Below are 26819 nucleotides of genomic sequence, written 5' to 3' on the forward strand. Positions count from 1 at the left end.
AGTTCTTGGTTGTTTTGTTTTTAGTTGGGTATTTGGAAAGCGGGTCCGTGGCTAAATCCGTCTTTTGTGTTTGAATTTCCCGTTCTGGAGTAATTTAATCCTGACGGTTCTATTAATTCGGATTAGTAGTTTGGTAATTTTTCTCTCTTCCCCCCCCCCCGCCCCCGTTTCAGACCCCTCAGGGTCATTGACAGGGAATGACTAAAAAAGAGCCTTCCAAGATAAAGGCGACGGCTTTGAAATAATTGTAATAACAACAGCAACAATTAGGATGATGGTGATATTTCTAAACATATAGACATCTCTTCTTTATTCATAGCGTTTAAATTCTAAACAATTAATCCCTAAAAAAACCTGGCGACTAATTTTGCCTGTCTAACTACGTATTCCCTATTTCTCTTTCGTTTTGGGAGGACAAAAAAGCCCTAGATAGAAGAACAGTTCCTAGAAAACCGCGTCTTTCCCTCTACCCAAAAAAAGAAAACAAAAGGGGGGGAGGGGCAAGGGAATTCGGTACTTGAAAAGCTGTCCCGTGGCTAAATCCGCCTTCCGTTTTTGGATTCCCGGTTTTGGAAGAATTCATACTTCTGTTAATTCGGATCCGGCTTGATTCTTTTGCGCCGGTTTCATCTGCTCTGCCACCCCGAATTTCGGGCCTGTTCTCAAGAGCCGCCCCGGGCGAAGTTGCCCAGCGCCAGCCCCAGTCCCTCGCAGACCACGGGTTTGCTCTAGAGCAGTTGATGGCCAAAGGGGGCGGGGTGGGGGCTCTCCAGATGGCCATGGACTATTTGGGCGCTTGTTTGCCGGAGCTCCCCCCAACCCGGCACTTGACCCCCCACTCCGCTTTGAAGACAGCTCCGTGGACACAGATGTCCTGGCCTTCAGACGAGACTTCGACACGTGTCCCCCTCGGGGGGGTTCCACCGAGGAAAGGGCCTCCGGCTCAGTGCGAAGGCCGCCCGAGGCCCCGCTCTTCCCCCCGGAGGCGCCGCTGCACGGAGCGAGAACTGTCGTGTGAAGGAGGACTCTAGTGACACGCGAGTCCGTTTGCGGCAAGGATTAAGATCTCCGCTCTGGTGCATTTTTTTTGTTGACAGAGAGAGAGAGGGGGTCTAGGGGTGAGAAGGGGAAACTACCGCGGGGACCGTGCGGCCGATCTGCTCGTGCGGATGCCCTCCCGCGGGAACAGAAATCAGCCCGGACCCGCAGAAAGGGCCCCGGCCAAACTCGACGGTCCGCCGGCCGTGGTGACCGCGGGGGGCGTCTCTTAGCCCAGTGACCGCCGAGCTTCCTCCCGCCGCGCCTTTCCTGGAGCCCCCGCCCGGGGGCCTGGAGGCCGGGGCCCGATCCCTCCTCTCCGGCGCGGCCTTCACGGGAGGAGCCGCGGGCGATGCAGAACGGACGGACGGCCTGGCGCTCGGCCCTTCTGGAGGGAGAAACGCTCCGCAAGCAGCTCCGAGGGCGCGGCCCCAATCCGGGCCCGGGAAAATGCCCAGGCGGCCGCACCCCGTAGCCAAGCCGACGCCCGCGCCCTTGTGCTCCACGGGACTGGACGCACCCTTGTCCCCGGGCCGGGCCTGGAGAGCTCCCGCCCGGAGGAAGGAACGGTGCTGCTCCGTCCCGTGTGGCCAAGCGGTGTCTCGGCCCGTAACGTCTGAACCCCCGGTGGGGTCAGGACGATCTCAGCGCTGCGGTTTCTCCTGACTTCGAGGGAGGCACGCGTGCACACGGACGCGTATGCCCGGGAGGAAGCCATGTCGCGCTCGGAGGCCCGCGGGCTTCTTCCCAGCTAGGTCCCTCTCTGCCCTCCCGGCCAGGTTGCTTGGCCCCTCGCCCCCCCCCCCCCCCGATTTTTGCTTGAGATTCCTTTTTGGGGAGCCTTTTTGATGCCCTTCCCCCGTGTGGACGGAGCCCGCTTCTATTCCCTCCCCGCGCCCTGCAGGGGACAGGCAGGCAGTCACCCCCCCCCACACACACACACACATACACGCCCGTCGTTGTTGGCCGGGGTGGAAATAGCCCTGATGGGGTGCGGTGGGGCTTCCAAATCCAAGACGAGACCGAAGCCAGCGGGCCCCTGGTTGAAGGCGGCGGCGGGCTCCTTGCCCTACGCGGGAAGGGCTTTTCGCCGAGGGGGCGGGAAGGGCCCTCAAACGCGAGATCCCCCCCTCCCCGCCCGACAGGACCCAATAATCATAAGCACCTCCTAATTGATAATAAAGTAATTAATAATAACATCAGTATTAGCAATGAGACGCAAAAATAACAATATTATACATAATTAATGCAACACACTGTTATTATTATTATTAATAATAATAATTAATATTATTATTATTATAGACAGCAGTAACAATATGCACTTAGTTGATCATTAAAAAAGAAATAAACGAGGGGCAAAATTGCGAGGGGCAAAATTGAGAATAGTAATAGGAGGCAGTCAAACCCAACGAGAAGCCCCGCCCGCCCCCGGCTCCTTCCAGCCCCCGACTCGAGGGCGCGGCCACCCTTTTCCTCCCTGTGGGGCAAACGCGCTTCCTTTGTCCACCGTGGGCGGGAGCCATCTCCGCTTGGGCCGGTGGGCGCAGGGTCCAGCGGCGCCACGGCGCGGTTTGGGGCTCCCCCTTCACCTCGGAGCGCCCAAAGGGTGTGGGGGGATTGCGGGAGGGGGGACACGGGGGTCCCCCACACTTCCAAGCCGCCCAGAAGTCCCTTTTGCCACCACGTTTTGACACCCCGCCCCCTTCCCGCGGTCTCCCGACGCCCCCTCCCGCGATCAGGGCTGTCCCGCTCGCCTTCCGTCTGTTCCGCCCGACGGACCCCAGAGGCCGGACGCTTCCTTATGTTTCCAGACCCCCCCCCCCATGTCGACGGCTTCGGCAGGTTTGAGAGACCTCCCTCCTGGCTGTTTGGCTTGAAACCCACGAATAATTGGACCCCCCCCCCCCAAGAAAGCGCCCACCCCGCACACACACGGGCGAGACCGCTCTGAGGCCAGTCCCTTCCGACGGTTCTGGCTTGGCTGTCCCGGTCGTCTCTGGCCCGACCAGCTGGGCTCGCCCCCTCGTCCGCTGCCCCCTCAGGACCCCGGGCCCTACAACCGCCCCTTCCCTCCTGTATTTCATTCCCCCCTGGAGTCTGGACGGCTCATTTGATCCTCCCCCCTCGACGGCGCCGAATATGGATCGGGGGGGATCCAAACGCCTCTATTCGAGCCGGTGGGAGATCCCGAGCAATAACACAGGGACAAAGTCCGGGGGGGGGGGGGTTGATCCGGAGGGCAAAGGGAAATCCGAGGCGCAGCAGACGCGCTTTTGTTCGTGCGGACGGCCGGCCAAGCGGCGCTGGGTCGAGGCGGGTCGGGGGGGGGGCTCGGGGGGGGGAGTAGGAGGGAGAAAGCCTACCTCCCTCCGAGGCGGGTCGGGGGTCTTCCGCGGCGGACCGGCCTCGTCCGCTTTCGCCATTTCCCCCGCCAACAAAGTGGGACCATTTTGCCTCCTCCAGCACCATTTTATACATGATGAGCCGCCAGTAATAGGATTATTAAACAAAAACCGGCTCAGGCGCTGGCGTTAACCCCCCTTTTTTAAAATGGCTAATTAGGTTTTGCGCAGGGGGAAGAGAAAAAAATTAGATTTCCCCGCTGCTCACATCGCCTGCCTTTCCAGTGGATGCTGCAATAATTTGGGGTGGGGTGGGGGGACTGGGGGGGCGGGTAGGCCTGGTTAAAACAATTCGGAGAGATAATAAAAGAATTAACCGCTTTAACATATATTACCGGCTCCCCATCCTTGGCTAAGGCAAAGAAGATTTTCATGATCGAATATTATATACATAAAACTAATTATCCGGGGCGGCTGCCGGGATCAATTTGCCATCCGGAAAGGGAGGAGAGCGGCGCCCTCTAGCGGACGGACGCCCGCACTGCCACCTCCCCTGCGCCAACCGCGAAGGCGCGCACGGCGCCGAGATCCAGGACTTATGGGGCAAGGCTTCCACCACGGACTGAGGCGAGGTTTCTGGGCTGTCTGGCAGGGGTCTGGTGGTTTTAGTGTAAAATCATGTGCCCGCGGCCCCAAGGCCAAAAAGCCCTCCCCAACCCGCTGCGAAACCTGCCAAATATTTGCGCGCGGCGCAGGCAGGCGGGGGCTCGTCCCGCCTCCGCTCAGGAGCCGAAAAGCCGCCTGCGAAATCGGAATGGCGCTTGGGATGGGCACGGCCGGCTCCGTCTTGCCCGGCTCCCGGGAGGCAGAACTGGAGAAGACCGAAACGCCTCGAGAGCGAGGAAGCCCCTTCCCCAGAGCCAAGCCCCGCGCGAGGATTTCGCCTTCCGGAGGCCTGTGGTGGGACCCTAAGCGGTTGCCATTCCGCCTCAGGCGGCAGCCGGGCAACGGAACCCCCCCCCCCCCCACACACACACACACACACCAGTTGGTAGGAAAGGGGAAAGAAACTGCTCACCAAAATCCTCTCCCAGACAAAGAAGTCCACCCCCCAAAAAAGAAAATTCCATGGCAGAAACACCGCTGCTAAGATTGCATTTTTCTTGAAACCTAAACCTAAACCTGCTTCCTAGCAAATAAGATCCAGGACACATGGTCGGACTACAGTCCTTAAGAGAGAGAGAGAGAGAGAGAGAGAGAGAGAGAGAGAGATCCTGCCGAAGCCATACCTCTCCCCCTACCTCCGGTGCCCACGGGCCCTGGGTCGCCGTGTTCTGGCCCTTCTAGATGTTCTGGCCCTTTGAACTTGGGGTCTGGCGTTTCCCCAGAAATGTGGGGATTAGAGGGAGGTGTTCACTCACCCGAGCTGAAATCTAGGAGAAAGCTTATGATTATTATTAGTAGTATTAGTATTAACTATAATACTTTTGTTTATAACATCAGAGTCCAGCGGCACCTTTAAGACCAGCAAAGGTTTATTCAAGGCGTGAGCTTTTGAGGGCAAGCACTCTTCCTCAGACTATGAACTGACCATCATAACAGGCAGATGAACAGTGCTTGCACTCGAAAGCTCACGCCTTGAATAAATCTTTGTTGGTCTTAAAGGTGCTGCTTAAGACCAACACGGCTACCCACTTGAATCTATACTTTTGTTTATAGTAATAACCCCTTATTATGACCCTCCAGGTGGGTCACAACAACCCCCTGCATGCGATCTCCACCACAGCCCGGTGAAAGGAAGCCAAGCTGGCCTCTGGCATGCCTTCTGTGCACCACACGTGTGAACAGCTCCGTCAGAGATGCAGCTGGGAAAGTGGGCTGCTTTTTCTTGCACCATCCATTCCCAGCGGTGTGTGGGATGCACTTTGTGGGTTATGGGAGAGCAATCACTTCTGGGGTAGGGCATGCGCCTAGAGCCCGATGAGAAGGCCCCTGGTCCAGCAAGGATTTCTGCTGCTCCATAAGCAGCTAGTGTTATCCAGATTGGGGACACCTGAGCATTCCCAACAAGCAGGAAACTAAGAATGGAGCAGCTGCCCCCCCCCCCCCCGCTGTGTTAATGGGGGCGGGGGGGGGGGGGAGAGGAGAGAAAAGCAAGACACCTTCTGCCCTTCCTGGGATTGGTATTTATGTTACTGACAGGATGAAGGCTACAGTGGGGAAACACTCTTGGGTGTTCAATTATCTTTCCCCCTGCTTTGTGCTTATGTGCATAGGTAGGAGCTAGGCCCAAATCAAATGGATGTTCTAGTCAATCTGGGGATCTTTTGCACGAAGGCTGCAAAATGTGATGCCTCTACACAAACACAAAAAACCCTTCCAGAAGCAATATCCATTTCCGTAGGGCTCGCAAATCCACCAGGGAATTTTCAAGTGTTTTGGCTGCTACGGGCTAATGGCATGCGCATTGCCTGATGCACGTCCTCCCCCCACCCCGCAATGCTTACCAAGAACTCTCAGCAAAAGGAAGAATGTCTTCTCTGTTGCATTTTTAAAAGGGCAGCCAAAAAATGACTAAGAGGGTGGAACACCTTCCCCTATGGAAAGAGGGCAAACAGGTGAGGGCTCTTTAGCTTGGTGAACCCTCAATGACACTGGCGTGATAGAGGTTTACAAAATGATCCATGGGCTAGAGGAGACAGAGAAAGAAATTCTTTTCTCCCTTTCTTACTGTGGGGACACAATAAGCAGGAGGCTTAGGGGAGAGAGAAGGAAGTCCTTCTGCAGCCAGCATCCACTGTTGAGGCTACAGGCATACAGCTTCCAGAGGGGGCTGGGTGGAGCAGAGGTCCATCAATGGCTACCAGCCACAAGGTATCGAGGGAGTCCGGGGCAGGGATGCTCTGTGTTCTTGGTGCTGGGGGGGGGGCAACAGTGGGAGGGCTTCTGGAGTTCTGGCCCTGCTGGTGGATCTCCTGATGGCACCTGGGTTTTGGTCACTGTGAGACATGGAGTGTTGGACTGGATGGGCCGTTGGTCTGGTCCAGCATGGATTCTCTGAGGTTCTTACAGTTGCCCTTACAAGTGAACTTGTAAGGCAGGGCAGGTGGCAGAATTCTTTGCAGATGGGTTGCTGCTCTGGCCCAAGGTTTTGGGTTGGGTCTCACTCCTTGCCCACTCCCCCTCCCCCCCCCGCTCAATCCTTGGCCAGCTCTCCCTGCAGGGCCCAGCAGAAAAGCACCTTTCTAAGTCTGTGGAAGAGTCAGGTACAGAAGTCAGATTGTCATACCGGGCATTTTAATTTAAAGCCTGATGTAGTGGTAAAGAGTAGAAAACACTAATCTGGAGAACCGTGTTGAATTCCCTGCTCCACTTCCGCATGCAGCCAGCTGGGTGATGCACGGACGCGGCCACACATGCGTGCTGCGTGGGTGTGGCCGTCGCCCTGCCAGTACCCAGCCAAAAAAAGGTTGGGGACCACTGCACTGGCCTGTCCTACCCAGCACTGTTTCCCTGTGGAAGTCCTGGCTTTGCTGCAGCTCTACATGCAGGGCAATGACAATGGGGCTTCCAGGTGTTAGCTTTCTTCCATTGCCCACAGTGGCCATCCCCTTTGTGCTAGGGAGGGTGGAGAGGCTTTTTTTTAAAAAAAAACACACTTGTAATAGACACCCAGCTATACTACTGGACCGATATACCAAGGGCCAATTTAAGGCAATAATCGCCCTGGAGGATCATTGTCCATGGGGTCGTGATGGGTCAGACATGACTTTGCAACTAACAACAACTACTATTAGTGGTCCCTGGCCCTGGAGAGGTACTCTTGGTCCTGGCCTCAACTTGGTGGAATGAGCTCCCTAGAGAACTGAGGGCCCTGACAGAGCTGTAAAAGTTTCGCAGGGCCTGTAAAATATAGCCCTTTCACCAGGTCTTTGGTTGAGTCCGGATTGTTCACCCCCCTAGGTTTTTGCTACACCATCAATCAGGCCCTTTGTGGATGTTATGGAGGGTGTGCTGTGAATGGCTTCCTCTCCTTATTTTTCTGCCATCTGGAGGTGGGTGGTTTTGTAAATTGGGGCTTTTATGGGCTTTTATGTAATCCACCTCGAGTCCCTTCAAGGAGGAATGCAAACTATAAATGTAACTTAACTAAACAAAACAAATAAAAGCCTGCCCCCTAGTGGCAGGCAAGGAGCAGCGCAGGCTGCTGCTGGGAAAGGGGCAGAGGAGATAGCAAAGGGGAGGGCAACCAGACCGACTTTGCTGCAGTCTTTCATCATCATCATTTCTCTAGCCCACTCTTCCCAGCTGGCTCAGGGCGGGTCACAACATATTAACATGCAGAAGTAATAATTCTATATCTAAAACACATGTAGCTCTAGTACGTTATTTGAAAACAGCCTCTTAAAATGACACTGGAGGTGATTCGGCTGTGAGGGCAGATAAGAATTCATGATCAGGATTTTATGACTGGGGAATCCTTCTGCGGGGAGGCCGGCATTCCTTGATATTAAATCCCTGGCCTCACCCATGGGCCTGTCGGAGCCCCTCTGGGACTGTATCAGATCCCAGAGGGCCCGAATCTCTCCAGAAAGGACATCCCACCAGACCACAAGAAGCATCCTGCTGGATCAAACCGACAGTCCTTGTATTCCAGCATCCTGCAGTGGCCAACCAGTTCACCTGGATGACCAGCAACACAGCATCAAAGCCGAGGCCTTACACAGATGCTGCCTCCCGTCCCTGGGATTCAGAGGTTTAGTGCCTCTGACTGTGGAGGTTCCCCTCGGTCACTATGGCTGGTATTCACTCAAAGACCTACCCTCCCCCCAATGAATCTATGTCATCCCCTTTATTCCTGAGGCCATAGAACGAAACTACGAGTCCAGCAGCAACTTTAAGTTCTACGAAGCTTAATTCTGGGCATACACTTTTGTGTTCATGCCCATGAAAGCATAGCTCCAGGATTAAACTTTGTTAGCCTCGAAGGTGCCACTAAAGTCATCCTTTGGTCTTTTGTTTCAGACCAACATGGCCACCCACCAGACTCTGCTCTCGTGGCCACCACCGCATCCTCTGGAAGTGAATTCCACATTGCAATCTTTCTCCAGCATCCCAGCAAAGGTGAGAAAGGTCTCAGAAGAGTCAAGGAGAACCCAGGCAGAGCACGGAAAGAGAAAGCAGAGGGGCCAGACCAGCATCCCACCAGCCTCAAAACACTTGTGTGGAAAGGACCCTCCATCCTGTTCAGGGGGCTTGCTTCCTCCTTGCCCATGACTGTGAGGAGACTCTGATCTGGCATCGCTTCTCCCTCTCGATGGACCCCCAAATCTGGTGAGCCAGAAGGCTCTCGGGCCTATGAGCCGATGGCCACAAGCAGTCCACGGAGCAAGCGCCAGGCCATCAGGAGAGAGCGATGAGGCTCCTTTGTGTGGCCTGTGTTTGCATTGGAGGGAGGGGCACGTGCCCCCAGAGCTTGGCCTCCACCATTAACGTCCACCCCTTTTGTGCGGGTCTCCCGGCCTCTTTTCTTTGCACGTTTCGTCTCTTCTGGCAGAGGATCCATTAGCTCTGGCTTCACCTAGCCTAATTGACAGGCACCTTTGTTCTCTTCCGCTGACTTCTCCTCTGCCTTTTTGTTCCCCCTTGTCTTTGGGGCTTTTCTCTCTTGGCCTGACATGCTAACCTCCGAACGTATTCGTCAGGTTGCTTCCCGTCCCTTTTGTCCCCCCCCCCAACCCCTCCCATCGACCCCAAATAGTCACATCAGGGGATTTGCAGCCTGGGCAGCCCCTTGAGAAATGTCAGTTCCTGACCCTGCCAAGCGAGGCCAGGAATCACCGAGGTGACCCAAGAGCCAGGGGATGGGACTAGCTGGAGGGCGAGCAGGCGGGCAGGTGGGAATCTCATCCCCAGGAGCTTTTCTTATACCTGCCAAACAAGTTGCTCCAGTCAACATTCTTTCTCTTGGGCCTTTGTTCAAAGCCCAGGTGTGGATCTCTCTCTCTCTCTCTCTCTCTCTCTCTCTCTCTCTCTCTCTCTCTCCTCTCTCTCTCTCTCTCTCCCTCCCTCCCTCCCTCCCTCCTTCCCTGCTTCTTGCTCTGTTTTTGACATTTCCAATGGGTTACAGGTTGGGTAGCCCTGCTAGCCTGAAACTGCAGAACAAAGTCTGACTATAGGGGCACCTTGAAGACCAACCAAGTTTTATTCAATGAAAGCTTATCTACAGCTTGGATAAAACTTTGTTGATCTTAAAACATGATGCCACTGGGCTCAATTTCTTTTTGCACGCATGCATTCATCCACTGAATCAATGGAGCTGCCTTTTATTCTCTCTCTTTCTCTCCCTGGTAAGCAAGAGAGAAAGAGAAGCGCATCTTGGCTGGAGTCGCTGCACTCTGTCACAGACGGGGGATCTCCACCAGCATGCCTTTTCTTAAGACCAGACTCTCGCTTGCAAACCTTGGGGCTGCGCTTTTGGGGTTTTGTCTTTTGAGAGAAGCAGCCTGTTCCACGGAAACAGTCTCACCAGTCCTCTGAAACCCACTGAAACCGTCACTCACCGAGTAGGTAACAGCCTCCAGTTTGAATGGCCCACAGTGCTGCGCTATAATATTTGATTATATTTTATTTTATTAAGAATTTTAAGATACAATTAAGGAGAGAAGATAGAAATAAAAATAATGATGTCCCTTCTTATCTGTAGCATTTATAAGTCCATTCACGGGGGTTGGCCTGAAGCAGCCAAACAAATTTTGAGTCCAGTGGCACCTTGAAGCCCAACACTGTTTTTATTGATTTATTTATTCCTACCTTGAATAACACTTTGCTGGTCTTATAATGGACACTGGACTGAAAATTTATAAATCAAGTCGATGATATCCATTGTACTATATTAGTACACAAAGCACCAACAAACACTTCCTGCCTATACATCCATATTTTTTCCCCTTCCTCAAACTCATAAATCATTGTTTTGTTTTTGTTCAAATCACGCTAAAAGTCTACAGGAAGTCTTCTACTAGTTACAGGTAACCCCAGCTAAAGAGCCGATTTGGACCTTTCTCTGCCAGTTCTGCCTTCTCGTTCCAGCCCTCCAGCCTTTCTCCATCTCATCCAGTTCCAGGACATCTAATTCCTTTGTTTCCTGCAGCAAATATTGTCATTCTCCCATATCCTGTTATTGATTCTCCTCCATTTTTCCCTTTCAAATTGTTACACAAATTCCCTGGTATTGTGTACAAGGACCTCCAAGCCTGGGTTTCTTCCAGAACAGTCCTAAACAGAGTTGCATTCTTTGGGGTGCATTGACTTAAAATGCACCTAGAAAGCTGAAATGATTGCTGGGGTTGCACGGCTGGTCAAATAAGGCAATGTCACCCAGTTTGGTTTTCGTCCCCTCTGTCCTCGATCGCTTCATCTCAAACGAATCCCTGGTATTGTTCAGACAACTCTCTTGTCAGCCTTTCAAGGGAACTGTGTGTTCGGCTTGATGATAGAGAGACATTTGATTAACCACTGGTTTTTTTATATTAACAATGGGGGCTGCCACTGTTTCACCTTCTTCTTCCCAGGAGGTCAGAGGTCGCATTTTAGACCATCTCCGGCACCCATTCAAGTTAGCAGAAGGTTCTACGCAAGGGGCAGGCAGAAGGCAGAAACATCTCCTCCCCCACCCCACACCCCCATTTGAAATATTCAGTTGGATGTTCCCCCACAGGGTCACAGAAGGCTGCTGGGTGACCACGGGCCAGTTGCTCTCTCTCCTCGCAGGGCTGTTGTGAGGATACCCTGCAGAAAGTTGCTTGGCGACAGGGTGGGATAAAAATTAGGTCAGCACCCAAAGCCTCCTTCTGCCTCTGCAGTGATCTATGACTCCAACAGCCACAAAGGGCAAGTCACGGTTGGAAGCTCCCACTTTAGAAAGCCCCCTCCCCCCAAATAAAAGTTAGGTAAGGAAAAGATTTCATGGCCTAGAACTTATATCTTCAGATGAATCTGGTGGATCCTCACTAAAGTCTTTGAATGCGAGGGGTGTAAGACACTGCAGGGCCAGAAGTGCAGCAAGGGCGGATTCAAGGAGAGTGCAGATCTACTAATGGCCTCCCACAAAGTGGGCTCTTGTCCGCTGGCCCCCAGCCTGTGTGTCAGGAACAGAAAGTGGGTCATGAAGCCTCTGCAAGAGGGTCCCCGGCCAGCCCTTCCCAATCGCTCTCTTGTTTTCTCCACTGCTGATACCTTCTGATCCAGGAAACTGTGTCCTGGTGGCTTCCAGAGTGAGTCTTAGGGAGAATGAGTTGTGGAGAAGGTGGAAGAAGAAGAGCTGGCTATTTATACCCCGTTTTTCACTACCCAAAGGAGTACCAAAGTAGTTTTGCGATCTCCTTTCCTTCCAACAGAAATCTCGTAAAGTAGGTGGAGCTGAGAGAGCTCTGGGAGAACTGCTCTGTGTGAACACCTCTATGAGAACCGTGACTGGCCCAAAGTCACCCAGGTGGCTGCATGTGGAGTAGCAAGGAAGCAAAACCCAGCTTTCCAGATTAGAGTCACTGCTCTTAATTATATCACTGCACTGGAATGTCATCGCCACATGCAAAAGTGCTGTGCATTTTGGAAGACCAGTGGCTTGCGATGTCCGTGGGTTTCTCAAAATCACCTGGTTAGCCGCCATAGAAAACGGAATGCTGAACTAGATGGGGGCCAAGGACCTAAATCACGGGCCAGCCTTAGATGGGTCACCACAACAAACCATTGGACCTGGGGAATCACCATATGGAAACATTTGGGAACCTCCTGCAACTAGTCCACACAAGCGTAGGGTAGAATGAAATGTTGTCGGTCTGAAGGTAGGTGTTGCAAAGGTCTTTGGCATTTTTGCTGCGAGTCACGAACCATGCAGCCCTCCACAGAGTTCACTGGCTTAGGTCCAGATTCTGAAGGGGCTCCGCCTGTGCTTTGGAAGGCCCAGTGTCTCAGTTGCCCCTCTGGGACAATTGACTGGGAAATCTCTTTTCTCAGTAGCTAAGGAAATAGCCATGGCTGGGCTGCAGTCTAGACAGCCGTTTGGGAATTTTTTAACGTCCGTTCATTTTCTAGCAAAGCACGCTGGCTTTCAACAGGTCCCTGAGTAGCTGCGATGAGAACGTTCACCCGGCTCCGTTTTTCTGCACCAGCTGGGCCGTGGTTGTTGCAGCCTTTGGCTAAAAACTACCAAAGTGTCTTAAAAGATATTCTACATCAATCAGGAAGATCTCACAGGATTTCGATAATATGCATCGCCATCCATAAATTATAATATTCGTATTTTAAATGTTCCCCCCTGCCCTCCAGCTGGTATGGGGCAAGACAGGCCTCCTCCAGCCTATTCCTGAGTCACCCTTCCCCTTTGTTCCCTGCAAGTAGACCTGCAGGCCCTCCTACAGCCAATCCTTCCGGGTTGCACTTCCTCCATCTCCATGGCCAACAATGAAACTGACACAGGTGGAGAAGGGGGGGGGGGTAAAGGGAATTGGGAATTCCCTGAAATTGACAAGATTTTTCTGCATCCTGTCAGTTTCCCCGGACAGGTGAGAAAGTGGGAAATGTGGAGTAGGATCTCTCCAGTCTTGTCAGTTGCTTGTGGAGAAATGAAAAAAAGTAGCACCTGAGAAACAGGTGAATTGTAGCTATTGTTTGTCAGTACAGGGCAGAAAAATTAACATGGGGGAAAAATTTATAGCTCTTCACACTAAAGCGATCTGATCCTCTGAAGGAAAATGGCTGCTTTGGAGGGCATGCTAGGGATACCAATCCACAGGTAGAGCCTGGGGGTCCCCTGCAATTATAGCTTATCTCCAGGCAACAGTGATCAGTTCCCCTGGAAGAAATGCCTGCTTTAGAGGGGGGATTCTGAGGCATTGTACTCCTTTGAGGTCCCTCCCCACCCACTCCAGACTCTACCCCCAAAATCTCCAGGTATTTCCCAGCCCAGAGCTGGCAACCCAAGAGCAAATGTTGAGTGCCGTGACACCTTGAAAAACAACAAAGTTTTATTCAAGGTATATGAGCTTTCGTGTGCACACACACTTCCTCAGATACAATGTCATGGAATGGAAGTACGCGGTTTATACTTATATGCAAACAGTGAGAGTAAATTAACATACGGCACAAAGAAAACAATTAACACATTCCAGAGATAAATAGGAAAAAAACAGCAGTTTGGATTTGTTTGTATTCACTTGAGATCGAATTGCATGGGAAATCTTTTTTATACAACAGTTACCATTCCAAAGTATTTGGCATTATACCAATCATAGTTCCATTACAATCTTCTTGTTCAAATCAATTATTCAAAATAATTGAATCTGGCAACCCGAGGTGCCCCTTTTTCCTGCAACTAGGGCAGGGCATTGGGAAGCTCGGCCTGTTGCATGCAGGGTAGTTAAACAGGAGCCCAGTTTGGATCCTATTCCCCCCTGCAGGCAGGCAGGCACAGGGCAGCTTCCCCATCCATTTACTCTCCCGCAGGGCAAGGTGCGCCGCCTGCTTTTCTGAGCCGCGGCTGCTGTCAGTCCCCCTCCTCCCACCCGGAATCCGGCTCGAGGACCGCAGCATCAGGGCGAGGCCAGGCCAAGGCGGCGCCTCGGAGACTACACGCCCCGTCATGCTCCGGGCGTGACACCCCGGATGAGCCTTCCCCGGGGCGCATGCGTACTGACGAGTGGCTACACCGGTCGTGGGCTGCCGCGAGGTCCCTGTTGCCTGCCTGCCTGCCCGCCCGCCCGGAAGGTTCTGGCGCGTGTGGCGCACTCGGCGGCCGTTGCCCTTCCCCGGCTTCCCTTCCGCCCGGAAGCAGCTCGCGCTTTCTCTGCGGCGCGTGGGGCGGCCGCTGCGGCAGCAGCCTCGTCGCCCCCCTCTTCGCGCTCGCTCTCTCTCTACCGGTTGGATTAACTCTCTCCTTCCCGGGCTGCGGCGGCGCGGCCATGGCGGACACGGCGCAGAACGGGCCCATGCAAGGAGGCGCCGGCGGAGGAGCTGTGGTGAGTGCCGGAAGGGGCCCCGGGAGCGGTTTTGCACTAGGGGTGCCAGCCTCCAGGTGGGACCTGGGGATCTCCCGGTTTTACGGCCCCTCTCCAGGTGGCAGGGGTCAGGCCCCCTGGAGGAAATGGCTGCTTTGGAAGGCGGGTTCCGCAGCATTTTACTCCACGGAGATCTCTTCCTGCCCCACATCCCGCTCACTCCCAGCTCCACCCCCAAAGTCTCCAGGTATTTCCCAACCCAAAGATGGAAACCCCAACTTTGCAGCATTATACTCCACGGAGGTCTCTCCCCGCCCCAAATCCCACCCACTCCCAGCCCAAAAATCCCCAGGTATTTCTCAACCCACAGCTGACAAACCTATTAGGCACTTATTCCCCCTCCAAATCCCTTGCCCAGTTGTATACACCTCAATGATGCTGAAAAGCCCCAGCCTTTTCAGTGTCCTCTTTTCAAGCTTGTTGTGCAAGTGAGACTGGGGGGAGCGTGACTTGCCCAAGGTCACCCAGCAAGGTGCCGTGGCAGGGTTGGAATCTGAACTCAGATCTCCCGGCTTTGATCCAGAGCTTGTGAGAAGGAAACAATTAGTTCCCAAACCTGGTCTCAAAGTTTGGTCCCCAAGGTTTTCTTTTGGGTGGGGGAAGGAGGAAATGGTTACGGTTTTCCATCTGTCCTGTTGGGGGCCTTTGTGGGACTGCAGGTTCATGAATGGGAGGATGGGAGCAAGGGTGATAACTACTTTACACTGCAACAGTGCTAGCAACCTGACGAGGCCACGTGAGTGCCTCTAAGCATGTGTAGGGTACTTTCCTCAACCGGGTCTTCTTGACGGCCCTGGGGTTTCTTGGGTGATATGAACATATGGGGTCATGTCTACCTGCTCCTGCCCCCCAAATAGCCAATGATGGGAAGGGAAGGGGCCCCAGGTGGGCATGTCCACAGCTTTCCTCCCCAGCCATCTTCTACGTAATTGCGCCACTTCTGGAGTTTCTTGAAGCCTGAAGAATGTTTCAGGTGTTTCTCAATGGTAAAAAAGTTGAGAAAGGCTGTACTATTTGGATGATCACATCTGCCTCTCACATATCTTATGGGGCGTGTGTGAGGTGCATATGGTCACCTGGACTCCTGTCTGTTTTGTGTTTTTCCTGGATGGGGTGGGTGGGAGTGGGTGAAAACCAGATAGATCAGGCCAGCTGGCCTTTGGGCACAACACACAGGGACAGGGAAAATTTTCCTTTTGGGTATTGCTTCCCAAGCATCTTCTGCTCTCTGAGTAAAAGAAGAGGTCTCTCTGTGTGGTGATTTACAGCAAGCTGCTGGTGCCATCTGGGTGCATTTTAGAATGTGCCCGGCTCGACTGCCAGCTTCTTGTTCCAGGGTGTGTTTGTGGTGGGGATAAAGGCCTCCCAAGGTGGCTTGGCAAGTTGGAAACCTGGCCTGGATCTTCACTCGGCGCTTTCCTTAGCACGTGGTAGGATCTTTCTTGTTGTGCTAACCTTGTGCTGTGAAGTTGTAGCTCTGGGGAAGCACAGTCAGAAGCATTTGTATTGTGTTGGAGCAGGTTTGAAGAGGTGAATTTCACCTCCTGCCAAGCGAGGTCCCAAGTCCTAATGGCATCTGCCCCTTTGGCGATCTCCCAGGCTGCACTGACCGGTTCGGCGGGAGAAGTACCCCCTCCCCCGCAGTGGGGTCTGTGATGCATGGCCCAGACTGCAGGGGTAGTCAAACTGCGGCCCTCCAGATGTCCATGGACTACAATTCCCATGAGCCCCTGCCAGCATGCTGCCAAGGGCTCATGGGAATTGTAGCCCATGGCCATCTAGAGGGCCGCAGTTTGACTACCCCTGGCCCAGAGCAAAGGTCTCCCCAGCCGTTTCACTTGATTGTGGGAACTTTCTGCCGCAGTTCTAAGCACCTGGGGTGCACTCCTCTGGGGTGCCAATGCATTTCCTGTAATAAATCTGTCATGGCTGTTGTCTGGGCTTGCAGAGCTGGGAGACCGAAAGCTCAGAGAAGCTGCCTGATGTCCTAGCCGAGAGGCAAACTGAATTCCTCTGTACTGCCAAAGCACAAGGCTTCCTTTGGGCTAGAGCTGGGTTTCCCAGTCGCAGCACCATGAAGGCCCCTCAGCAGTGCCTTGGCATGGGGTTTTTCAAAATAGTACTTGGAAAGAGCCCTCCCACCCTGTGGCAGAAAAAGGGTTTTAATTTTTTTTTTAAATTCATGTGAACAGGTTGACCCGCCCCCACCCAAAGTGGCCAATGAAGGGCTTGGAGGGGGTAGGAAGGAGAGGGGCCCAGCCATTTAAACTTTTGCTGCCCAAGGCTCCTGTCACAGCTAGGGGACTTGTTGGGCGTGTGGCCAGTTGACATCACTTCCTGGTACCTCAAATCCTGAAAAATACTTCCGTGGTACCTCCATGGCTAAAGGTTGAAAAAGGCTGGGCTGGAGCCTTCAGGAAACCTGTTTGAGGAAGCCCGCTCTAGATTAAATCGAGCCGTAGAAGCTAAAAGGACTAAACGGAGGCTGTCATACTTGAATTGCATTATAAGACCAGACTCACCAGTAAAGGCAATAATGCTACAAAAAGTTGAAGGTGGCGGGGAAAGAGGAAGACGGGCATAAGATGGACTGACTCGATAAAGGAAGTCATGGCCCTCCGTTGGTGAGACCTGAGGACGATGGGATATCTGCCACCATATCTTAGCCCAAGGATATATCTTGTTTAAAACGGGAAGTGACCGATATTTGACCTCCTTGCTTCCTTTTTCTTTCCTTTGTAGCAATTCCTGATGACCAATAAACTGGACACAGCGATGTGGCTGTCCCGGATATTCACAGTTTACTGTTCGGCGTTATTCGTACTGCCTCTTCTAGGGTACGTATGAGAGAGGTCTTAAAAGCGGCAGGACCCTTGTGCTGTGCAGCACCCCAGGAAGGGTGGCGGATGTGTTTAGGGAGCAGGGGGGACAGAGACAGCATGGGCATTTTCCAGCCACTGTTGAACCCTTGCCCGGCTTTGATGGGGCTGTCAAGTCTTTTATGAAATCTCTCCTGTCGTAATCAATAGGTAAATATTTCCTGATATGTAATAACCCTCAGGCCCAGTTTGCAGTCTGTGCATGTTCCTTCGGTGAGTTCAGGTTATGTTATGCACAGGGGCAGCCAAACTGTGGCTCTCCAGATGTCCATGGACTACAATTCCCATGAGCCCTTGCCAGCGCAGCTCTTAACACATCTAAAATATGTACAGCAGCCAATAAAAGCTCCAAAGAGCTGTAAAGTACCAGAAGCACTTAATGAAAGATGTCCAGTTTTTAGTCATTAGCTCTCTTTTAAAGGCTGGCCAAAATTTTTCAGTGGTGTGTTTCCTCATTAGTGCATGTATCTTTTTTTACATAACGCACATGCCATACGATAAATAAAGTATTGATTTATTGATTTAAGCCCCATGATATATGCTTTTCTGTTGATCGCTGTCCTCTGCAGTAGTACTTGTGAGATGCGCATATAAGTGTAGCCCGAATAGCATTCCTAGTCTTGCTTTGGAATAATGATCCATGTCTGTTTCGCCCAACGCTGGCTATTTGAACTTGGACCCAGCAGAGGGTTTCTGTGGTCAGCAGGGGTTCCGTCTGTGGCTTGCAAGCCCTCCCTCCCACTCCCCTTCCTCCTATAGTTCTCCCCCAAATGCTTGGGAATTGAATCTTGAGTTGCAGTGGCCAAGGGGAGGGGAGAAAGCGGCGACACACAGATGGAAATCCTTCTGCCCGCGGAAGCGTTCCGTTGGATCCCGGCCAAAGACAGCCCGTTTTGAGCAAATAAATATTCTGGGGTTGTTCGCCATGGTCTTGCTCCCCTTCCCTCTCCGAAGAAGCACAAGTGCTCCCATGATGCCTTCCCTGATCCTCCCTCCCCCTTGATGCACCCGCATGAACCGGCACCCAAGCCCAAGGACGGCGTCTCAGGGTGACGCAGCGCTTAGGCCTTGACTGGGGAGGGGGGATGCTGGGACAGCTCCAGAGCCCTTGCCAAGTGACGCAATGCTCGTGGGAGGGAGGCCAGCAGCTGTGGCTCGGTCTGCATGGTAACCTCTCCTCTGGTAATTTGCAGGTTACACGAAGCGGCGAGCTTCTATCAGCGTGCCTTGCTGGCAAATGCCCTCACCAGCGCCCTGCGGCTCCACCAGAGGCTGCCACACTTCCAGCTGAGCAGGGCCTTCCTGGCCCAGGCGTTGCTGGAGGACAGCTGCCACTATCTCTTGTATTCCCTCATCTTCGTGAACTCCTACCCAGTCACAAGTATCCTTTCGGCAGCGGGATCTTGAGAGAGTCGGCACGCTTTCCGCTCCAGAGCAGCTTGAGTGTGAACTTGGGGATGGGATTGGGGGGAAGGACTCGGATCCCTTCTCAGCAACAGAGCTCATTGGGCGACCTTGTTTTGGTTGCTCGTTCCCGGCCTACTCTACCTCACAGGGCTCCTGTGAGGTCCTTTGCAGGAGAGAGATAGAGCGGTGTCCAGTTAATAGGGGGAGGGTTCTTTTAAAAATAACTGGACATGTCTTTTAATTGATTAAATGCTACACGGTAGCTCCCGGGGTGAAATCTTTCAAAGGCCCCAGTGGATTTGTGTGTTGCTGAGACCTCCTTACGGAAGATTGCCAGCAGCTGGCTTCTAACTGAGTCAAACCCCAGCTCTCTCAAGCACTGGCAGCAGCTCTCCAGAGTCTCCAGTAGAGGTTTCCCCAGTCCCTACCACTTGGTCCTTTTAACTGGAGATTGAGCCTGTGAGATCTCGCTTTCCATTGGCAAGAATCATCTCCTCTCTTCTCCATTGGTTCCGGTGCATTGGTCAAAGCATGCCTCAGAAAGTGCCTAAGTGCACTCTTGATGCTAGGCCCTGCCAAATAATCTGTCGGTGGATTGTTCTCACTGTTAAAATTGCTCTCCCGCGTGCCAAGAGCTGGGCGTGCACGACCCCCCCCCCCCAGGGTAGCCAGTAGCTATGAAACCTCTTGCTTCTCACACATCAAATGGAGACCAAAGGCATTTTGACACCATAGTGTGTACACAAATGTACCTCATATGTGGATGTGCTACCGTGCGTTTAAAAGGTGTGCCGTATTTCCTTATCGTCTGCCTCAGTGAGTATTTTTCCTGTTCTGCTGTTCTCTTTGCTTCATGCTGCTACCTACACAAAGAAGGTCCTGGATGTAAGTATGACATGAGCACATGATTCTCCCACCCCCATCCCCCAGTATTGAAGGGGCAACCCCCCTCTAGTTTCCCCTAGGAAGAGAAGGGTGTCTGGGTAACACACTGCTTTGGGCCCCTGGATCTCCCTTCCCAGCCTTGGGAACATTTATTTTCAGGGTCTAGCATGTGTTAGGGGGCTGCAGTGGGGAGGGAGAAGGGAGGGCAAGATGCCTGCCTCTCTTGTCAGGAGAGCTCTCAGAAGGGGCAGAGGGAGTGATTTGACCCCCTCCCCAGGGCAGCCTCCCAATCTCTATTGCTAATAATTCTTGTGGATCCCGTGACCGTGGGAATAACGGTTCCTGGGGTCAGCAGTGGCTTCTGGAATGCCAAGGGGAGTGGCGATCCTTGCTCTGGAAGGCTGATGCCCTATCAGGACAGGGGGCTGGAAACACCAGCTGTCCTGGTTGGGAGGAAGGGCTATGGCCTGCGAGATGCAGCTTCCTAGAATCGAGGCGCAGGGAGGAAATGGCAGGCCTTGCCGTTCAGGGCGGATTCAGTGGGGTAGCCACGTTGATCTGAAGTGGCAGAACAAAGTTTGAGTCCAGGAACAAAGTTTTGGAGTCCAGGAAGGCCAGATATCTGACTTCATGTGCATAAAGCTTTAAGGTGCCACTGGACTCGAACTTTATTTTGTCGCTAGCCCACAGCAGAGCTGGCCTCCTGATCAGCAACTGGGAGGGATTGATACTTGGGTGCAACCACAGAGGTGTGCATGAGGCTAGGCGCACCTCCTGCCTGAGCAGCCACTGTCGGGACTTGGAGCGTCATGCCAAGAGCCCCTTCTTTTCAGTGGGCCCTGCAGCACAGGACAGCCACGAAGCAAGCCACGCTTTCAGTCCGCCCTGCTTCTGAGTGGCCGGGGTCTTCAAGCAATTGTAAGAGACGTCGTTTCACCGGCCCTCCAATGGGGCAAGAGACCTTAATTTGCAGTCCTTGTTCCCAGAGCTAGCCCTCCGCTTTAATTTGTTTTTTAAACCCTAATGACGATCCTCACCCGCGTGAGAGCCATTTGATGTGGGTAGGAGACGGGCGTGCCCATCTTGCGTTGCACTCCGTGGCAGCTGTCCAAAACGTGCCTTTCTAAAAAGGAGCCTGTTATGTTTCCATTGCAACTTGCAAAGCGTTTTGTGGCAAGCTTGACTCATAGCTGAGCCACGGGTTGCATCTCCCAGTGTATACGCTGACAGTGCTTCTTAGCAAATTTCCCACGAAATCTATTTGGGAAGGCCTCCAGCCATCCGCTCCCCCACCCCCGCTTATTCTCTAGACTGGATATTCGGAGAGACTACTATCGGCATCCAGTGTTCGTAAGATATTTGCAAATACCGTGCGGCTGAATAGTTATGTAATGGGAGTGCAAATGCAGTTTGTTTTTATTTATTTATTTATTTTTTAGATTTATATACCGCCCTCCCCGAAGTCTCAGGGCGGTTTACATTAAACTAATCAACAATACATGAAACAGTCTTCGTTAAAAACATACAGTAATTAATAACAGTATAACAATATAGCAGTATAACAGTATTAACAATATAATAAATAGTATAACGATGCAACATTGCAATACCACAACAGGTTCAGAGCGCTCTGGTGGAGTTCTGGGAGGAAGGGGGGGAGCGGGGGGCTTTGACCTTTTCTTTGACCTTCCCCCCCCCTCTTTTCCCAGCAGGCAAGGGGTTCCAATAGTCTTCTTTTCCTACGAAACCTCTTGGACAAATTAAATGCCAATCAGCAGAACATCCTCAAATTTATAGCTTGCAACGAAATCTTCTTGATGCCGGCAACCGTGTTCATGCTTTTCAGGTACGATGGACCATCTTTTGACCTCTTCAGAATGACCGAGCCATTCTGGAGGCCACTTAGAGCAGGGGGAGGCAACCTGTAGTCCTCTAGATGTTCATGGACTACAATTCCCACGAGCCCCTGCCAGCAAATGCTGGCAGGGGCTCATGGGAATTGAAGTCCATGAACATCTGGAAGACCACAGGTTGGCTACCCCTGACTTAATGCACAAGGCTATAAAGTAGCTGGGGTGTATTCTTGCAGCGTCCTGCATCGGGCCTGCTGGATCGTGTGGGAACTGAGTCTCAGATTGCGGGTTTGACTCCAAGCGGCCGGCTGAGTTGCAAGACGAGCTCCCAAATCCGGAGTCAATGTTTTCTGCACAACAGTCGGAAGATGGTTGCTCCTCTCCTCAGAGGGAGATTTGTGCGGTCCGTATTCATCTGCTATTGCAAGGGCATAGTTTTTCAAGCGCCTGGAGAAAGCCCAGGTTCCTTCTCCGGAAGGAAAACCTGGGACTCTCTGATGTGTAGTTTAGCATAAGCGGCTAGCTCCGCTCCGCTCTGTAGCACAGCCCAAATGTTTCCGGTTGGGATGCATTAGGCAAAAGGCACTGGCCACACTCTGACTGCTGTGACACCCTCCCTCTGCATGGGACTGGCCAGCGGGCTCTGCCTAGATGCTCTCAAGAAAAGGCTTTCTTCAGAAATGGTGCCTGCCGTGTTGGAACCACAGTGGGTGTTTCCCCAGAAGCCCCACAAGGGTTGTTCAGTTGTTTTTCAAAGAAACCTCCTGTGTGTTGGGAGATGGGGGTGGGGGTGGAATAAGGGGGAAGAGGAAAAATGCTTGTTTTATGCTGCTGGCCACAACAGGCGACTGATTCCCCCCGCCCAAGAGCAAGTGTCCGCTGCTGAAATTCCCCTTTCCAAAACTCCAGCTGCAGGCCCATCAATGTCTGCCTGGGAAGTGTGGGGCTGCCCCTCCCACGTAGGGCGAAGTCTGCAGCCAGGTTAATTGGCGGGAGGCCCATGCCCCTTTGCTTCCTTGGTTGAATATTACAGTTTCAGATGCTGTATAGCTAACCTGTGCATGGGGTTATTCACACAACCCTTCCCGGTCCCCTGGCTGTCTTACGAGGCCCTGTTGTGGGTGTCCTGCCTTCCAATCAGTGTGTGTGTGTGTGTGAGAGAGAGAGAGAGAGAGAGAGAGAGAGAGAGAGAGAGAGAGAATCCCCGCCTGAGAGCTGCTTGTTTGGGGCCTGGTTGCTGGTCCTGGTGGGGCCAGGGGAAGGTTGCTTCTCTCACTTTCCTTTTCTCCCTTTGGAGGCTCGTGGATTTGCATTTATTATCACTTATGTATCCATCCTAAAAAGCAGAGGCATCACCCTGCCAGCAAAAGTGTGTCTAGTCAAGGCTATGGTCTTCCCAGTTGCAATGTATGGCTGTGAAAGTTGGACCATAAGGAAGGCCAAGCGTCAAAGAATTGAGGCTTTTGAACTCTAGTGCTGGAGAAGACTCTTGCGAGTCCCTTGGACTGCAAGGCGAACAAACCGGTCAGTCCTAGAGGAGATCAGCCCTGACTGCTCCTTAGAAGGCCAGATCCTGAAGATGAAACTCAAATACTTTGGCCACCTCATGAGAAGGAAGGACTCCCTGGAGAAGAGCCTAATGCTGGGAGCGATTGAGGGCAAAAGAAGAAGGGGACGACAGAGAATGAGGTGGCTGGATGGAGTCACTGAAGCAGTAGGTGCAAACTTAAATGGACTCCAGGGAATGGTAGAGGACAGGAAGGCCTGGAGAATCATTGTCCATGGGGTCGTGATGGGTCGGGCACGACTTTGCAACTAACAACAACAACAGTGTATCGTATGGCAGATGTAGTGCAGCCAGGAGATCCAAGGCAGCCAGGCAAGGGCGTCTGGACATTTTGGCCATTTCCTGCCTCTGCATTCTGACCTCTTGTGTCCCTTGGCGGAACTACCACCGATCTCCTTGGAGGCCTCCCATCCAAGTACTAGCCAGGGTTGGATCAGCTTAGCTTCCGAGATCTGATGGCATCAGACTCTCCTGGACGTTGGTTTTACAAATCTTGAGGGGCAGGACAAACATATTCCTCATTTTTTGGATACCAGGGATAAAAGGACTCAGGCAAATTTTGCTCCCGCCAAACGAATCTTAGGATCATTCTCTATGCATAAGGAGGTCTCTGATCCCCAATTAATGGCTTAATAAGATCATCCCGAATCTTCTTTCAAAAAAGGACATTCAAGCAAAACGGGATTGCTTGGATTCCCTGAGCTTTTGCTGATACGTAGCCATTGCTGCTGCTGCTGGATGTTCCCCTGTGGTCCTTTTTATAATTGTGGTTATCTGGGTTTTGGGTTTGAAAGTGTTGGTTGTGTTTATTAAGCAGTGGAAGGTTTAGAAATCATATGTTGCATCCTTGAATTAGTTTTTCCTTTATAATTTCCCTCCATTTCTTTCCAGTGGGCAGGGAAGCTTGCTGCAGCCTTTCATCTACTACAGGTTTCTCACACTCCGGTACTCGTCTCGCAGAAATCCTTATTGCCGGTAAGAATTCCCTCGTCCCTGTAATTGTTGCCATACTTTGGAGAGGTGTGTGTGTGGGGGGGGGGGTGATTTGGACCCTGAGCCTCGCAGCACCTGTGGTGGCTGTGAATCTCGAAAAAGAAAGCCCTGCCTCAGTTTGCTTTTTGATCGGCCTTGGACGAGCGAGGTCAAATCAAAATTCCGGGGAAAGGAGGAGCAGGTGCCCCGTGCCCCGGAGGTTCTGCTTTCGTCCCCTGGTGTTCCCTCTTCTGGATTTGGGGCTCAGAATGGCTCTAGGCTCTGGAGAGAGTAGGCCGTGCTAAACTGGGTGAACCAGTATCCTGAAAGCAGAAGCCCTCCTGTTGGGGAAAGGGGACCCTCCCTGTGGAGCCTTGCAGCTGAGGCCCAGGCTGGAACGCAGTGCATGGCTTGAAGTCAGCCATCCTGGGTCTTCTGCCCCCTCTTCCCTCCTTGTGTCTTGTGGCATAGACTGTGCACTGTGGACATGGTGCATTGGGCTGTTGCACACAACATAGACTTCAGGATGCACAAGGGGGAGACGCTCAGAAGGTGCTCATTAGCTTCTCCCTCAAGGGCTGAGGTTTTTGGGTGTGGTGGGTGGAGCGTTTGGGTTTTCTGTGGGTTTATGAAGCCATAGCAAAGAGCCAGTGCAGTGCAGTGGTTACTGTGCTGGCCTGGGATCTCAGGAGACCTGCGTTCAGCTTCCCCCTTCAGAGACCGAAGATCAAGGCAAGGCCATTGGTGCACAATAAAGTAAAATATCTGTATTTGATTCCGTCAGTTAAGATTCCTAAGAATTCCCGATGTGTTTCACCAGCAGGCTTCTTCAGGGGAGTCTGTGAATACAGACTATGCAAAGACGTTACTGAGTTCTCATACATATTAGTTAAAATTATATAAATATCAAATTACAGTAAACTGTCAACTGCTGACAATACCACTAGAACTCATTTTGTCCTGAAGGAAAAAAGAAGGCAAGAAGAAAACTTCCCTGTACATCAGAGAGAGGCGATAAAAGGGCCTGCTTTTTCCTCAAGTCCCCCCTCGTCATGAAAAGCCTGGGGGCCTGGGGCCAGTCACTGTACTGTTGGCCTCTCCTGCCCCATGGATGCGTGTGATGAATGAGAGTTTAAAATGGAGGAGTGCACTGAGGGAACCAAGGGATAAAAAGGGCTCAAATGTGCCTGCCTTGTTACTCTTGGTGCCCTTTTGGATGAGGAACTTGTCCACATTGAAAAAAGCATTTCATGCTGCATCCTTAGCTCATGGCTTGAGGCAGTTTTCACTAGGAAATGAATAGTAAGGGAAAAGATAACCGGAATAACGAGAGAAATAGCTGGAAAACGTAGCAGCAGCCAACAGCTAGAATTCTAAGAAGAAAATGAACTGGGTTTTTATATCCTGCTTTTTACTATTTTTACTGTTGAATGGGCTTACAATGGCCTTCCCTTCCCCCCCTGTGACAGACATCCTGTGGGTTAGGTGGGGCTAAGAGAGTTCTAAGAGAACTGGGATTAGCTGAGGCCACCTAGCAGGCCTCATGAGTCTCAAAGGGGCTTACAATCACCTTCCCTTCCTCTCCCCTGTGAGGTAGGTGGGGCTGAGAGAGCCCTGAGAGAACTGGGAACAGCCCAGGGTCACCCAGCAGGCCTCATTTGTGTCAAAGTGCCTTACAATCGCCTTCTCTTCCTCTCTCCACAACCGACAACCTGTGAGGTAGATGGGGCGGAGAGAGCTCTGTGACCAGAATGTGAAGGAGTGGGGAATCAAACGCAGTTCTGCCGATTAGAGGCCGCTTCTGTGAACCTCGGCACCATGCTGGCTAGAAGCTAGACCAGCACCAATGCTAATGGTAGAATGGATGTACCTGGGTAAGCATTGAGCCAGACAGGCACGGCACAGCCCCCGGCATTCCTGGGCTCAGGCTGTTCGGTGGCTCCCGATCTCTGCCGTGACCCCACATTGCATCTCTGGTTTCCCACGGAAGATGGGCCGGTGTAATCCAGAGCACGTGATTGTTTGGTTCACGCCTCTAAAGCAGCGTTTACCTCAGCGAGCGCAACGTTACGGCTGGTGCTGGCTAAACGCTCTTCTGATGTGAGCGGGGGGGATTTTTTTTTTCCCCAGGACTCTCTTCACGGAGCTGCGGATCGTCGTGGAGCACGTCATCATGAAGCCGCTGTGTCCTGTCTTTGTGCGCAGGCTCTGTCTCAGCGGCATTTCCTTCATCAGCAGACTGGCACCCACGGTTGCGTAGCTGGCTTCTGGGAAGCAGACGGGTGCGTCTCTAACGGACATTCGGAGCAGCTGGTACTTCTGCCGGGGCAGGAGAGGGGGGGTGTTTCTAGAAATGCGGTTTCTCAGTCAAGATTGTATGAGGATCTGTTGCTTCCCTTTCCGAGAGCCTGTCCTGTGAATTGTATCCTGTGTTTAACGGAAAAAAAAACAATATTAATCTTGATTTTCAAGAAGATTTTTGCTGTGCTTTTGTGAACAATGAATGGCTGTTATCTTAGATGAGATACTTTGCAAGGCAAAAGAAAAAAAATCACCTGCAGTGTATAAAATGGCCCACGTGCTGTTGTGTCTGTTCTTGTCAATCTGGAATGAAAATAATCTATCCCCCCTGCATGCACACACAAAATGTCAAGGCAGCGCCAACTGGATTGTCTCTAGTGAGGTGAAAAGTGTTGCTGTCGTGTCATTCGGAGTCTCTTTGGGGGGTTACAAATGGGTGCATCAGCCTTTTTGCAACCTTTTGACCATGGAGGAGTCCCTGAGATAATTGTCCAGGTTTCGAGGAGCCCCAGAAG

The 26819-nt window shown here is 52.3% G+C and overlaps 1 protein-coding gene across 2 annotated transcripts; it reads left to right on the forward strand.

Annotated features, from left to right (window-relative positions):
* The first annotated feature begins 14053 nt into the window (after nt 1–14053).
* On the forward strand, nt 14054–26575 carry TMEM33 (transmembrane protein 33). 2 transcript variants are annotated; one of them, XM_077301777.1, is made up of 7 exons: nt 14054–14401; nt 17183–17277; nt 18513–18700; nt 19544–19611; nt 21321–21457; nt 23923–24006; nt 26134–26575. In XM_077301777.1, the coding sequence occupies exons 1-7, from the start codon at nt 14069–14071 to the stop codon at nt 26261–26263; spliced, it is 1035 nt and encodes a 344-aa protein (XP_077157892.1). In that variant the 5' UTR covers nt 14054–14068; the 3' UTR covers nt 26264–26575. The 2 variants fall into 2 exon arrangements, with proteins under 2 accessions (XP_077157892.1, XP_077157893.1); XM_077301778.1 differs by having other exon boundaries at nt 21324–21457.
* Nucleotides 26576–26819: the final 244 nt, after the last annotated feature.

The sequence above is a fragment of the Paroedura picta genome, chromosome 10, assembly GCF_049243985.1.
Source record: "Paroedura picta isolate Pp20150507F chromosome 10, Ppicta_v3.0, whole genome shotgun sequence".
Taxonomy (NCBI): domain Eukaryota; kingdom Metazoa; phylum Chordata; class Lepidosauria; order Squamata; family Gekkonidae; genus Paroedura; species Paroedura picta.

Excerpts from the sequence above, each read along its gene's own strand:
- TMEM33 (XM_077301777.1), top strand. The coding sequence starts at position 14,069 with ATGCGTACTGACGAGTGGCTACACCGGTCGTGGGCTGCCGCGAGGTCC. Across the intron at positions 14,402-17,182 it reads GCGCCGGCGGAGGAGCTGTG|CAATTCCTGATGACCAATAA; the intron begins GTGAGTGCCGGA and ends TTTCCTTTGTAG. Across the intron at positions 17,278-18,512 it reads TTCGTACTGCCTCTTCTAGG|GTTACACGAAGCGGCGAGCT; the intron begins GTACGTATGAGA and ends GGTAATTTGCAG.